Raw genomic sequence first — 15,357 nt, forward strand, 5'->3', positions numbered from 1 at the left:
GTTTTCTTTGTTTTGTTTCATTAAGTGTTCTAATAAAAGTTAACATGAGCATTCAACCCGCTGCGTCTTGGTCCACTTCATACGACAAGCGTTACAGTATCAAATACATCAAACCCAGAGTTTTCTATGTGTTTGATTCCGTTCCATTTACTCCGTTCCAGACATTATTGTGAGCCGTCTTCCCCTCCTGCAGCCTCCACTGATTTAGAGCAATCTCTCTTTCGGTGCACATTGTAAAACAAATCTCTCTTCCTCTTTCTAAAGAGTTATGTCAGTGAACTTAACCCTCCCTATATGTGAGTCCTGAAGACAATCACTGATCACCTCTGTGATCGTATCTTTGATGAAAACAGAAGTCAGAGAATATGTAGTTAGTTTGTTTATAGTCACCGTGTTGGAAAAGGAACTTAATAAAGAATCCAAGGAAAAAATAAATTAACATACAGATATTTATATTATGTAGACAAACATTTTTTTTATGTACATTCACTTCAATTAAAATAGACTTGTAGTTTGTCGGCTGTTGATTGGTGAGTTCTTCCTTCCTCCAGTTCATTGGACAGAAATGGGGAGCCTCATTAGCATGAGAACTCGGAACCCAGCCCAATCAGAGAGCAGTACGGCTTTCATCATCAAGTCCCTGCCAATAGTTTGACAGTATCAGTTTCTCAGAAAAAAAGGGTGTGTCCTTCGCGACAGACATGGCAGACTGACATCTCCAAATTAAAAGTAAATAAATAAAAGATTTGTAATATATCAATATATACTAATGAAAAGACATGATTTCTCTTTATGTACAGTATGTTTTGTGTGTTTTTCTTGCAGTTTATTTTAAACATCATCTTCGTTAAATAACTATAGATACATTCAGAAAGTATTCAGACCCCTTGACTTTTTCCACATTATGTTACATTACAGCCTTATTCTATAATTGATCATCTACACACAATACCCCATAATAACAAAGCAAAAAACATGTTTTCATTTTTTATTGCAAATTTATAAATAAAAAAAACACTAAAATATCACATTTCCATAAGTATTCAGACCCTTTACTCAGTACTTTGCTGAAGCACCTTTAGCAGCGATTACAGCCTTGAGTCTTCTTGGGTATGATGCTACAAGCTTGGCACACCTGTATTTGGGGAGTTTCTCCCATTCTTCTCTGCAGACCCTCTCAAACTCTATCAGGTTGGATAGGGAGCGTTGCTGCACAGCTATTTTCAGGTCTCTTCAGAGATGTTAGATCGGGTTCAAGTCCGGGCTCTGGCTGGGCCACTCAAGGACATTCAGAGATTTGTCCCGAAGCCACTCCTGCGTTGTCTTGGCTGTGTGCTTAGGGTCGTTGTCCTGTTGGAAGGTGAACCTTCACCCCAGTCTGAGGTCCTGAGCGCTCTGGAGCAGGTTTTCATCAAGGATCTCTCCGTACTTTGCTCTGTTCATCTTTCCCTCGATCCTGACTATTCTCCCAGTCCCTGCCACTGAAAAACATCCCCACAGCAAGATGCTGCCACCACCATGCTTCACCGATGGTGCCAGGTTTCATCCAGATATGATACTTTGCATTCAGGCCAAAGAGTTCAATCTTGGTTTCATCAGACCAGAGAATCTTGTTTCTCATGGTCTGAGAGTCCTTTAGGTGCCTTTTGGCAAACTCCAAGCGGGCTGTCATGTGCCTTTTACTGAGGAGTGGCTTCCATCTGGTCACTACCATAAAGGCCTGATTGGTGGAGTGCTGCAGAGATGGTTGTCCTTCTGGAAGGTTCTCCCATCTCCACAGAGGATCTCTGGAGCTCTATCAGTGACCATCGGTTTCATGGTCACCTCCCTGAGCAAGGCCCTTCTCCCCGATTGTTCAGTTTGGTCGGGCGGCCAGCTCTAGGAAGAGTCTTGGTGGTTCCAAACTTCTTCCATTTAAGAATGATGGAGGCCTCTGTGTTCTTGGGGACCTTCGATGCTGCAGAAATGTTTTGGTACCCTTCCCCAGATCTGTGCCTCGACACAATCCTGTCTTGGAGCTCTATGGACAACTACTTCGACCTCATGGCTTAGTTTTTGCTCTGATATGCCCTGTCAACTGTGGGACCTTATATAGACAGGTGTGTGCCTTTCCAAATCATGTCCAACCAATTGAATTTACCACAGGTGGACTCCAATCAAGTTGTGGAAACATCAAGGATGATCAATGAAAACAGGATGCACCTGAGCTCTTTTTCGAGTCTCATAGCAAACGGTCTGAATACTTATGTAAATAAGGTATTTCTGTTTTGTATTTTTAATACATTTACAAAGAATTCTAAAAACCTGTTTTCGCTTTATCATTATAGGGTACTGTGTGTAGATTGATGAGGAAAAATATATATTTTATCAATTTTAGAATAAGGCTGTAACGTAACAAAATGTTGAAACAGTCAAGGTTTCTGAATACTTTCTGAATGCACTGTATATACACTGAGTGGACAGAACATTAGGAACACCTTTCCACTACGACAGACTGACCAGGTGTGTCCACTGTATCAGGAAACAAAATGTAAACGTTTGTTTTTTTAATACTTTTATTCAGTATATGGAAAAAAAGTTTATCAGGCACTTGAGTCCTTCCCAAATGTGTAGGTTCTGTTGACAGCGAGGAACAGGAAGTTCAGTTAGGTTCTGTTGACAGTGAGGAACAGGAAGGAACAGGAAGTTCGGTTAGGTTCTGTTGACAGTGAGGAACAGTAAGGAACAGGAAGTTCAGTTAGGTTCTGTTGACAGTGAGGAACAGGAAGTTCGGTTAGGTTCTGTTGACAGTGAGGAACAGGAAGTTCGGTTAGGTTCTGTTGACAGTGAGGAACAGGAAGTTCGGTTAGGTTCTGTTGACAGTGAGGAACAGGAAGTTCGGTTAGGTTCTGTTGACAGCGAGGAACAGGAAGGAACAGGAAGTTCGGTTATTTCCTCGGTAACGGTTGTCTATCAGTCCATCTGTCCAACAAGCATTTACATCCAGACGATTTTAGCCTAGTTAAACTCCAAGGTAAAGTTTCCCCTTAAGGTACAGGTCTAGGATCAGCTTCCCGTCCCCAATCAGCTTCCCGTCCCCAATCAGCTTCCCGTCCCCAATCAGCTTCCCGTCCCCAATCAGCTTCCCGTCCCCAATCAGCTTCCCGTCCCGTCCCCAATCAGCTTCCCGTCCCCAATCAGCTTCCCGTCCTCAATCAGCTTCCCGTCCCCAATCAGCTTCCCGTCCCCAATCAGCTTCCCGTCCCCAATCAGCTTCCCGTCCCCAATCAGCTTCCCGTCCCCAATCAGTTTCCCGTCCCCAATCAGCTTCCCGTCCCGTCCCCAATCAGCTTCCCCTCCCCAATCAGCTTCCCGTCCCGTCCCCAATCAGCTTCCCGTCCCCAATCAGCTTCCCCTCCCCAATCAGCCTCCCGTCCCCAATCAGCTTCCCGTCCCCAATCAGCTTCCCCGTCCCCAATCAGCTTCCCCGTCCCCAATCAGCTTCCCGTCCCCAATCAGCTTCCCGTCCCCAAAACTGATCGAAGGCGAGTGTCTAGGGTGAACATCACCTCACTCCGTCCAGGTAGAGCTGAATGTCCTTGATGTTTAATCTCTGCTGTGGATCTCTCTGCCAGCACCCCAGCATCAGGTCATACACCTCCTTGGGACAAACCCTCGGCTTGTCCAGGACCCGGCCCTGTGTTAAACACTCTATGACCTGAAGAGGACAGAGACAGGAGGGGTTAGGGTGTAGGGATTAGGGTGTAGGGGTTAGGGTGGAGGGGTTAGGGTGGAGGGGTTAGGGTGTAGGGGTCAGTCAAACAGAGAGGAGGGGTTAGGGTGTAGGGGTTAGGGTGTAGGGGTTAGGGTGGAGGGGTTAGGGTGTAGGGGTCAGTCAAACAGAGAGGAGGGGTTAGGGTGGAGGGGTTAGGGTGTAGGGGTTAGGGGTCAGTCAAACAGAGAGACAGAGAGAGGAGGGGTTAGGGTGTAGGGGTTAGGGTGGAGGGGTCAGTCATACAGAGAGGAGGGGTTAGGGTGTAGGGGTTAGGGTGTAGGGGTTAGGGTGTAGGGGTTAGGGGTTAGGGTGTAGGGGTTAGGGGTTAGGGTGGAGGGGTTAGGGTGGAGGGGTTAGGGTGTAGTGGTTAGGGTGTAGGGGTCAGGGTGTAGGGGTTAGGGTGTAGGGGTTAGGGTGTAGGGGTCAGGGGTTAGGGTGTAGGGGTTAGGGTGGAGGGGTTAGGGTGTAGGGGTCAGGGTTTAGGGGTTAAGGTGTAGGGGTTAGGGGTTAGGGTGTAGGGGTTAGGGTGGAGGGGTTAGGGTGTAGGGGTCAGGGTGTAGGGGTTAGGGTGTAGTGGTCAGGGTGTAGGGGTTAGGGTGTAGGGGTTAGGGGTCAGGGTGTAGGGGTTAGGGTGTAGGGGTTAGGGTGTAGGGGTTAGGGTGTAGGGGTTAGGGTGTGGGGGTTAGGGGTTAGGGTGTAGGGGTTAGAGTGTAGGGGTCAGGGTGTAGGGGTTAGGGTGTAGGGGTTAGGGTGTAGGGGTTAGGGGTTAGGGTGTAGGGGTTAGGGTGTAGGGGTCAGTAAGACAGAGAGACAGATAGATAGAGGATGTAGTGAGTATTGTACAACAGTTTTTACACTATATACATTCTGGTTCCAAAACACTCAAATGTTCCCACTGACTACAGGTTAATATTTCTTTCTAGAAATGTGGGGAATATCAATTTCCCTGAAAATATTGACACTTCAAGTGCAGGATATACGAGGGGAATGAGCCCCCTTGAAGGTTATTTCCTAAGGGCTGTTTGATTGTAATAATACACTGGCTTTGTAAGAGTAATATTAATTGAATTCCATTGATTACCCCTCCCCCTGGGAGTTCTGTAATACTGCATCAATAAATCATCACAGAGAGGTGGGCCGGGCCTCAGGAAAAGGAAGAGGTGGGCCGGGCCTCAGGAAGAGGAAGAGGTGGGCCGGGCCTCAGGAAGGGGAAGAGGTGGGCCGGGCCTCAGGGGTGCTCCTACAGGTAGTTAGTGGTACTAGGGGTGCTCCTACAGGTAGTTAGTGGTACTAGGGGTGCTCCTACAGGTAGTTAGTGGTGGTACTAGGGGTGCTCCTACAGGTAGTTAGTGGTGGTACTAGGGGTGCTCCTACAGGTAGTTAGTGGTACTAGGGGTGCTCCTACAGGTAGTTAGTGGTGGTACTAGGGGTGCTCCTACAGGTAGTTAGTGGTGGTACTAGGGGTGCTCCTACAGGTAGTTAGTGGTGGTACTAGGGGTGCTCCTACAGGTAGTTAGTGGTGGTACTAGGGGTGCTCCTACAGGTAGTTAGTGGTGGTACTAGGGGTGCTCCTACAGTTAGTTAGTGGTGGTACTAGGGGTGCTCCTACAGGTAGTTAGTGGTGGTACTAGGGGTGCTCCTACAGGTAGTTAGTGGTGGTACTAGGGGTGCTCCTACAGGTAGTTAGTGGTGGTACTGGGGGTGCTCCTACAGGTAGTTAGTGGTGGTACTAGGGGTGCTCCTACAGGTAGTTAGTGGTGGTACTAGGGGTGCTCCTACAGGTAGTTAGTGGTGGTACTAGGGGTGCTCCTACAGGTAGTTAGTGGTGGTACTAGGGGTGCTCCTACAGGTAGTTAGTGGTGGTACTAGGGGTGCTCCTACAGGTAGTTAGTGGTGGTACTAGGGGTGCTCCTACAGGTAGTTAGTGGTGGTACTAGGGGTGCTCCTACAGGTAGTTAGTGGTGGTACTAGGGGTGCTCCTACAGGTAGTTAGTGGTGGTACTAGGGGTGCTCCTACAGGTAGTTAGTGGTGGTACTAGGGGTGCTCCTACAGGTAGTTAGTGGTGGTACTAGGGGTGCTCCTACAGGTAGTTAGTGGTGGTACTAGGGGTGCTCCTACAGGTAGTTAGTGGTGGTACTAGGGGTGCTCCTACAGGTAGTTAGTGGTGGTACTAGGGGTGCTCCTACAGGTAGTTAGTGGTGGTACTAGGGGTGCTCCTACAGGTAGTTAGTGGTGGTACTAGGGGTGCTCCTACAGGTAGTTAGTGGTGGTACTAGGGGTGCTCCTACAGGTAGTTAGTGGTGGTACTAGGGGTGCTCCTACAGGTAGTTAGTGGTGGTACTAGGGGTGCTCCTACAGGTAGTTAGTGGTGGTACTAGGGGTGCTCCTACAGGTAGTTAGTGGTGGTACTAGGGGTGCTCCTACAGGTAGTTAGTGGTGGTACTAGGGGTGCTCCTACAGGTAGTTAGTGGTGGTACTAGGGGTGCTCCTACAGGTAGTTAGTGGTGGTACTAGGGGTGCTCCTACAGGTAGTTAGTGGTGGTACTAGGGGTGCTCCTACAGGTAGTTAGTGGTGGTACTAGGGGTGCTCCTACAGGTAGTTAGTGGTGGTACTAGGGGTGCTCCTACAGGTAGTTAGTGGTGGTACTAGGGGTGCTCCTACAGGTAGTTAGTGGTGGTACTAGGGGTGCTCCTACAGGTAGTTAGTGGTGGTACTAGGGGTGCTCCTACAGGTAGTTAGTGGTGGTACTAGGGGTGCTCCTACAGGTAGTTAGTGGTGGTACTAGGGGTGCTCCTACAGGTAGTTAGTGGTGGTACTAGGGGTGCTCCTACAGGTAGTTAGTGGTGGTACTAGGGGTGCTCCTACAGGTAGTTAGTGGTGGTACTAGGGGTGCTCCTACAGGTAGTTAGTGGTGGTACTAGGGGTGCTCCTACAGGTAGTTAGTGGTGGTACTAGGGGTGCTCCTACAGGTAGTTAGTGGTGGTACTAGGGGTGCTCCTACAGGTAGTTAGTGGTGGTACTAGGGGTGCTCCTACAGGTAGTTAGTGGTGGTACTAGGGGTGCTCCTACAGGTAGTTAGTGGTGGTACTAGGGGTGCTCCTACAGGTAGTTAGTGGTGGTACTAGGGGTGCTCCTACAGGTAGTTAGTGGTGGTACTAGGGGTGCTCCTACAGGTAGTTAGTGGTGGTACTAGGGGTGCTCCTACAGGTAGTTAGTGGTGGTACTAGGGGTGCTCCTACAGGTAGTTAGTGGTGGTACTAGGGGTGCTCCTACAGGTAGTTAGTGGTGGTACTAGGGGTGCTCCTACAGGTAGTTAGTGGTGGTACTAGGGTGCTCCTACAGGTAGTTAGTGGTGGTACTAGGGGTGCTCCTACAGGTAGTTAGTGGTGGTACTAGGGGTGCTCCTACAGGTAGTTAGTGGTGGTACTAGGGGTGCTCCTACAGGTAGTTAGTGGTGGTACTAGGGGTGCTCCTACAGGTAGTTAGTGGTGGTACTAGGGTGCTCCTACAGGTAGTTAGTGGTGGTACTAGGGGTGCTCCTACAGGTAGTTAGTGGTGGTACTAGGGGTGCTCCTACAGGTAGTTAGTGGTGGTACTAGGGGTGCTCCTACAGGTAGTTAGTGGTGGTACTAGGGGTGCTCCTACAGGTAGTTAGTGGTGGTACTAGGGGTGCTCCTACAGGTAGTTAGTGGTGGTACTAGGGGTGCTCCTACAGGTAGTTAGTGGTGGTACTAGGGGTGCTCCTACAGGTAGTTAGTGGTGGTACTAGGGGTGCTCCTACAGGTAGTTAGTGGTGGTACTAGGGGTGCTCCTACAGGTAGTTAGTGGTGGTACTAGGGGTGCTCCTACAGGTAGTTAGTGGTGGTACTAGGGGTGCTCCTACAGGTAGTTAGTGGTGGTACTAGGGGTGCTCCTACAGGTAGTTAGTGGTGGTACTAGGGGTGCTCCTACAGGTAGTTAGTGGTGGTACTAGGGTGCTCCTACAGGTAGTTAGTGGTGGTACTAGGGGTGCTCCTACAGGTAGTTAGTGGTGGTACTAGGGGTGCTCCTACAGGTAGTTAGTGGTGGTACTAGGGGTGCTCCTACAGGTAGTTAGTGGTGGTACTAGGGGTGCTCCTACAGGTAGTTAGTGGTGGTACTAGGGGTGCTCCTACAGGTAGTTAGTGGTGGTACTAGGGGTGCTCCTACAGGTAGTTAGTGGTGGTACTAGGGGTGCTCCTACAGGTAGTTAGTGGTGGTACTAGGGGTGCTCCTACAGGTAGTTAGTGGTGGTACTAGGGGTGCTCCTACAGGTAGTTAGTGGTGGTACTAGGGGTGCTCCTACAGGTAGTTAGTGGTGGTACTAGGGGTGCTCCTACAGGTAGTTAGTGGTGGTACTAGGGGTGCTCCTACAGGTAGTTAGTGGTGGTACTAGGGGTGCTCCTACAGGTAGTTAGTGGTGGTACTAGGGGTGCTCCTACAGGTAGTTAGTGGTGGTACTAGGGGTGCTCCTACAGGTAGTTAGTGGTGGTACTAGGGGTGCTCCTACAGGTAGTTAGTGGTGGTACTAGGGGTGCTCCTACAGGTAGTTAGTGGTGGTACTAGGGGTGCTCCTACAGGTAGTTAGTGGTGGTACTAGGGGTGCTCCTACAGGTAGTTAGTGGTGGTACTAGGGGTGCTCCTACAGGTAGTTAGTGGTGGTACTAGGGGTGCTCCTACAGGTAGTTAGTGGTGGTACTAGGGGTGCTCCTACAGGTAGTTAGTGGTGGTACTAGGGGTGCTCCTACAGGTAGTTAGTGGTGGTACTAGGGGTGCTCCTACAGGTAGTTAGTGGTGGTACTAGGGGTGCTCCTACAGGTAGTTAGTGGTGGTACTAGGGGTGCTCCTACAGGTAGTTAGTGGTGGTACTAGGGGTGCTCCTACAGGTAGTTAGTGGTGGTACTAGGGGTGCTCCTACAGGTAGTTAGTGGTGGTACTAGGGGTGCTCCTACAGGTAGTTAGTGGTGGTACTAGGGGTGCTCCTACAGGTAGTTAGTGGTGGTACTAGGGGTGCTCCTACAGGTAGTTAGTGGTGGTACTAGGGGTGCTCCTACAGGTAGTTAGTGGTGGTACTAGGGGTGCTCCTACAGGTAGTTAGTGGTGGTACTAGGGGTGCTCCTACAGGTAGTTAGTGGTGGTACTAGGGGTGCTCCTACAGGTAGTTAGTGGTGGTACTAGGGGTGCTCCTACAGGTAGTTAGTGGTGGTACTAGGGGTGCTCCTACAGGTAGTTAGTGGTGGTACTAGGGGTGCTCCTACAGGTAGTTAGTGGTGGTACTAGGGGTGCTCCTACAGGTAGTTAGTGGTGGTACTAGGGGTGCTCCTACAGGTAGTTAGTGGTGGTACTAGGGGTGCTCCTACAGGTAGTTAGTGGTGGTACTAGGGGTGCTCCTACAGGTAGTTAGTGGTGGTACTAGGGGTGCTCCTACAGGTAGTTAGTGGTGGTACTAGGGGTGCTCCTACAGGTAGTTAGTGGTGGTACTAGGGGTGCTCCTACAGGTAGTTAGTGGTGGTACTAGGGGTGCTCCTACAGGTAGTTAGTGGTGGTACTAGGGGTGCTCCTACAGGTAGTTAGTGGTGGTACTAGGGGTGCTCCTACAGGTAGTTAGTGGTGGTACTAGGGGTGCTCCTACAGGTAGTTAGTGGTGGTACTAGGGGTGCTCCTACAGGTAGTTAGTGGTGGTACTAGGGGTGCTCCTACAGGTAGTTAGTGGTGGTACTAGGGGTGCTCCTACAGGTAGTTAGTGGTGGTACTAGGGGTGCTCCTACAGGTAGTTAGTGGTGGTACTAGGGGTGCTCCTACAGGTAGTTAGTGGTGGTACTAGGGGTGCTCCTACAGGTAGTTAGTGGTGGTACTAGGGGTGCTCCTACAGGTAGTTAGTGGTGGTACTAGGGGTGCTCCTACAGGTAGTTAGTGGTGGTACTAGGGGTGCTCCTACAGGTAGTTAGTGGTGGTACTAGGGGTGCTCCTACAGGTAGTTAGTGGTGGTACTAGGGGTGCTCCTACAGGTAGTTAGTGGTGGTACTAGGGGTGCTCCTACAGGTAGTTAGTGGTGGTACTAGGGGTGCTCCTACAGGTAGTTAGTGGTGGTACTAGGGGTGCTCCTACAGGTAGTTAGTGGTGGTACTAGGGGTGCTCCTACAGGTAGTTAGTGGTGGTACTAGGGGTGCTCCTACAGGTAGTTAGTGGTGGTACTAGGGGTGCTCCTACAGGTAGTTAGTGGTGGTACTAGGGGTGCTCCTACAGGTAGTTAGTGGTGGTACTAGGGGTGCTCCTACAGGTAGTTAGTGGTGGTACTAGGGGTGCTCCTACAGGTAGTTAGTGGTGGTACTAGGGGTGCTCCTACAGGTAGTTAGTGGTGGTACTAGGGGTGCTCCTACAGGTAGTTAGTGGTGGTACTAGGGGTGCTCCTACAGGTAGTTAGTGGTGGTACTAGGGGTGCTCCTACAGGTAGTTAGTGGTGGTACTAGGGGTGCTCCTACAGGTAGTTAGTGGTGGTACTAGGGGTGCTCCTACAGGTAGTTAGTGGTGGTACTAGGGGTGCTCCTACAGGTAGTTAGTGGTGGTACTAGGGGTGCTCCTACAGGTAGTTAGTGGTGGTACTAGGGGTGCTCCTACAGGTAGTTAGTGGTGGTACTAGGGGTGCTCCTACAGGTAGTTAGTGGTGGTACTAGGGGTGCTCCTACAGGTAGTTAGTGGTGGTACTAGGGGTGCTCCTACAGGTAGTTAGTGGTGGTACTAGGGGTGCTCCTACAGGTAGTTAGTGGTGGTACTAGGGGTGCTCCTACAGGTAGTTAGTGGTGGTACTAGGGGTGCTCCTACAGGTAGTTAGTGGTGGTACTAGGGGTGCTCCTACAGGTAGTTAGTGGTGGTACTAGGGGTGCTCCTACAGGTAGTTAGTGGTGGTACTAGGGGTGCTCCTACAGGTAGTTAGTGGTGGTACTAGGGGTGCTCCTACAGGTAGTTAGTGGTGGTACTAGGGGTGCTCCTACAGGTAGTTAGTGGTGGTACTAGGGGTGCTCCTACAGGTAGTTAGTGGTGGTACTAGGGGTGCTCCTACAGGTAGTTAGTGGTGGTACTAGGGGTGCTCCTACAGGTAGTTAGTGGTGGTACTAGGGGTGCTCCTACAGGTAGTTAGTGGTGGTACTAGGGGTGCTCCTACAGGTAGTTAGTGGTGGTACTAGGGGTGCTCCTACAGGTAGTTAGTGGTGGTACTAGGGGTGCTCCTACAGGTAGTTAGTGGTGGTACTAGGGGTGCTCCTACAGGTAGTTAGTGGTGGTACTAGGGGTGCTCCTACAGGTAGTTAGTGGTGGTACTAGGGGTGCTCCTACAGGTAGTTAGTGGTGGTACTAGGGGTGCTCCTACAGGTAGTTAGTGGTGGTACTAGGGGTGCTCCTACAGGTAGTTAGTGGTGGTACTAGGGGTGCTCCTACAGGTAGTTAGTGGTGGTACTAGGGGTGCTCCCTACAGGTAGTTAGTGGTGGTACTAGGGGTGCTCCTACAGGTAGTTAGTGGTGGTACTAGGGGTGCTCCTACAGGTAGTTAGTGGTGGTACTAGGGGTGCTCCTACAGGTAGTTAGTGATGGTACTAGGGGTGCTCCTACAGGTAGTTAGTGGTGGTACTAGGGGTGCTCCTACAGGTAGTTAGTGGTGGTACTAGGGGTGCTCCTACAGGTAGTTAGTGGTGGTACTAGGGGTGCTCCTACAGGTAGTTAGTGGTGGTACTAGGGGTGCTCCTACAGGTAGTTAGTGGTACTAGGGGTGCTCCTACAGGTAGTTAGTGGTGGTACTAGGGGTGCTCCTACAGGTAGTTAGTGGTGGTACTAGGGGTGCTCCTACAGGTAGTTAGTGGTACTAGGGGTGCTCCTACAGGTAGTTAGTGGTGGTACTAGGGGTGCTCCTACAGGTAGTTAGTGGTGGTACTAGGGGTGCTCCTACAGGTAGTTAGTGGTGGTACTAGGGGTGCTCCTACAGGTAGTTAGTGGTGGTACTAGGGGTGCTCCTACAGGTAGTTAGTGGTGGTACTAGGGGTGCTCCTACAGGTAGTTAGTGGTACGAGGGGTGCTCCTACAAGTAGTTAGTGATGGTACTAGGGGTGCTCCTACAGGTAGTTAGTGGTACTAGGGGTGCTCCTACAGGTAGTTAGTGGTGGTACTAGGGGTGCTCCTACAGGTAGTTAGTGGTGGTACTAGGGGTGCTCCTACAGGTAGTTAGTGGTGGTACTAGGGGTGCTCCTACAGGTAGTTAGTGGTACGAGGGGTGCTCCTACAAGTAGTTAGTGATGGTACTAGGGGTGCTCCTACAGGTAGTTAGTGGTGGTACTAGGGGCGCTCCTACAGGTAGTTAGTGGTACGAGGGGTGCTCCTACAAGTAGTTAGTGGTGGTACTAGGGGTGCTCCTACAGGTAGTTAGTGGTACTAGGGGTGCTCCTAAATGTGGTGTTATATAGTCCACTGCTCTTGACCAGAGTCCTGTGGTGCTGGTGGTCCAGTACTCTTGACCAGAGCCCTATGGGAGGCAGTCAAGGTGCTGGTGGTCCAGAATACCTCGTGGTTGGCCAGCTGAAACCACGGCTGTTCCCCATAGGTGAAGATCTCCCAGAGGATGACTCCGAAGCTCCAAACGTCACTTTCTGCTGTGAACTTTCTGTACATGATGCTCTCAGGGGGCATCCAGCGGATCGGCAACATGGTGTGAACTCCGACCTGAAACAGGAAGACAGGAAGACATCAGTACATCACGGTGTGACCTCCGACCTGAAACAGGTTAACAGGAAGACATTAGTACAGCGCGGTGTGACCTCCGACCTGAAACAGGTTAACAGGAAGACATTAGTACAGCGCGGTGTGACCTCTGACCTGAAACAGGTTAACAGAAAGACATCAGTTCAGCACGGTGTGACCTCTGACCTGAAACAGGAAGACATTAGTACAACACGGTGTGACCTCCGACCTGAAACAGGAAGACATTAGTACAGCACGGTGTGACCTCTGACCTGAAACAGGAAGACAGGAAGACATTAGTACAGCACAGTGTGACCTCTGACCTGAAACAGGAAGACAGGAAGACATTAGTACAGCACGGTGTGACCTCTGACCTGAAACAGGAAGACAGGAAGACATTAGTTATGTATTGAGAGTTTTTATGTGACGTCGCATCAACAAGACTGATGTTACTGCTGTAATCCCGGTCCTGACAGCATCAACAAGACTGATGTTACTGCTGTAATCCCGGTCCTGACAGCATCAACAAGACTGATGTTACTGCTGTAATCCCGGTCCTGACAGCATCAACAAGACTGATGTTACTGCTGTAATCCCGGTCCTGACAGCATCAACAAGACTGATGTTACTGCTGTAATCCCGGTCCTGACAGCATCAACAAGACTGATGTTACTGCTGTAATCCCGGTCCTGACAGCATCAACAAGACTGATGTTACTGCTGTAATCCCGGTCCTGACAGCATCAACAAGACTGATGTTACTGCTGTAATCCCGGTCCTGACAGCATCAACAAGACTGATGTTACTGCTGTAATCCCGGTCCTGACAGCATCAACAAGACTGATGTTACTGCTGTAATCCCGGTCCTGACAGCATCAACAAGACTGATGTTACTGCTGTAATCCCGGTCCTGACAGCATCAACAAGACTGATGTTACTGCTGTAATCCCGGTCCTGACAGCATCAACAAGACTGATGCTACTGTTGTAATCCCGGTCCTGACAGCATCAACAAGACTGATGTTACTGCTGTAATCCCGGTCCTGACAGCATCAACAAGACTGATGTTACTGCTGTAATCCCGGTCCTGACAGCATCAACAAGACTGATGTTACTGCTGTAATCCCGGTCCTGACAGCATCAACAAGACTGATGTTACTGCTGTAATCCCGGTCCTGACTATTTAAACTGATAATGCATTGAGATACTGATTTTTCTTTACCAGGCCACTGATGACAGGAAAACAGTCCTTCTAGGGTTCTAGAAGAAGATGACAAAGAAGCCTTACTGCCATTGAAAATAAACCCAAACTCATTGGCTGAAATGTAGCCGTTCTCCTTAGCTTCCTGTGAGGATCCCTTTCAATTCAGTTTTTTAGGTCCTCTGTAAGGTTGAAGATAAGAGATTGGTAGAGTTCATCATTGTCTAATTGACGGTGGGCTTCTGTCTTTATTCCTCACTACCGTATCGCCACCTTTGTCTGCTTTATTTTTACCACAATCTGTTTATTTTTGGACGGTGATTGAACTGCATCCCTCTCTGTCTTAGATTACGTCGTGTTTGGTTGGAGTCAATTTTACCCTTAAAAAGATTCTCCACGTAAAAATTAACCTTCTTGGCAAATGTATTTAGTGTTGAAAACACCCAGAAACACTCTGTGCGGTCCTGGTTTAGCCCAGTGCAGTTAAAGGCTAACTGACGCAGCGTGACTACCCAGAAACACTCTGTGCGGTCCTGGTTTAGCCCAGTGCAGTTAAAGGCTAACTGACGCAGCGTGACTACCCAGAAACACTCTGTGCGGTCCTGGTTTAGCCCAGTGCAGTTAAAGGCTAACTGACGCAGCGTAGAGAATCATTATGTTTATATTTGCATCCCACAGGGCTCAATTCCCTCCAGCACCTTCATAGTTTCTGCTTTTTCATCCAGCACCAAAACCCCTCCAGCACCAATATAGTTTCTGCTATAACCTCCAGCACCAAAACCCCTCCAGCACCAATATAGTTTCTGCTATAACCTCTAGCACCAAAATCCCTCCAGCACCATTATAGCTTCTGCTATTCCCTCCAGCACCATTATAGTTTCTGCTATTCCCTCCAGCACCATTATAGTTTCTGCTCCTCCCTCCAGCACCATTATAGTTTCTGCTACTCCCTCCAGCACCATTATAGTTTCTGCTATTCCCTCCAGCACCATTATAGTTTCTGTTCATCCCCCCAGCACCATTATAGTTTCTGCTACTCCCTCCAGCACCATTATAGTTTCTGCTACTCCCTCCAGCACCATTATAGTTTCTGCTACTCCCTCCAGCACCATTATAGTTTCTGCTACTCCCTCCAGCACCATTATAGTTTCTGCTACTCCTTCCAGCACCATTATAGTTTCTGCTATTCCCTCCAGCACCATTATAGTTTCTGCTATTACCTCCAGCACCATTATAGTTTCTGTTCATCCCCCAGCACCATTATAGTTTCTGCTACTCCCTCCAGCACCATTATAGTTTCTGCTACTCCCTCCAGCACCATTATAGTTTCTGCTACTCCCTCCAGCACCATTATAGTTTCTGCTACTCCTTCCAGCACCATTATAGTTTCTGCTATTCCCTCCAGCACCATTATAGTTTCTGCTACTACCTCCAGCACCATTATAGTTTCTGCTCATCCCCCAGCACCATTATAGTTTCTGCTACTCCCTCCAGCACCATTATAGTTTCTGCTACTCCCCCCAGCACCATTATAGTTTCTGCTACTCCCTCCAGCACCATTATAGTTTCTGCTACTCCCTCCAGCACCATTATAGTTTCTGCTACTCCCTCCAGCACCATTATAGTTGCTGCTATTCCCTCCAGCACCATTATAGTTTCT

At 49.6% G+C, this 15,357-nt stretch overlaps 1 protein-coding gene across 1 annotated transcript in view; it reads right to left on the reverse strand.

Annotated features, from left to right (window-relative positions):
* Nucleotides 1-3,438: 3,438 nt before the first annotated feature.
* LOC106595813 (NT-3 growth factor receptor) overlaps nucleotides 3,439-15,357 on the reverse strand; it is a 141,157-nt gene continuing 129,238 nt past the window's right edge. The window contains exons 16-17 of the mRNA XM_045708728.1: nucleotides 12,322-12,480; nucleotides 3,439-3,697 (exon numbers count right to left, since the gene is read on the reverse strand). Coding sequence (XP_045564684.1) covers nucleotides 3,545-3,697; nucleotides 12,322-12,480 — 312 coding nt within the window. The 3' untranslated portion in view covers nucleotides 3,439-3,544. The remainder of the gene's footprint in view (nucleotides 3,698-12,321; nucleotides 12,481-15,357) is intronic.

Source organism: Salmo salar, chromosome ssa26 (assembly GCF_905237065.1).
Source record: "Salmo salar chromosome ssa26, Ssal_v3.1, whole genome shotgun sequence".
Lineage (NCBI taxonomy): Eukaryota > Metazoa > Chordata > Actinopteri > Salmoniformes > Salmonidae > Salmo > Salmo salar.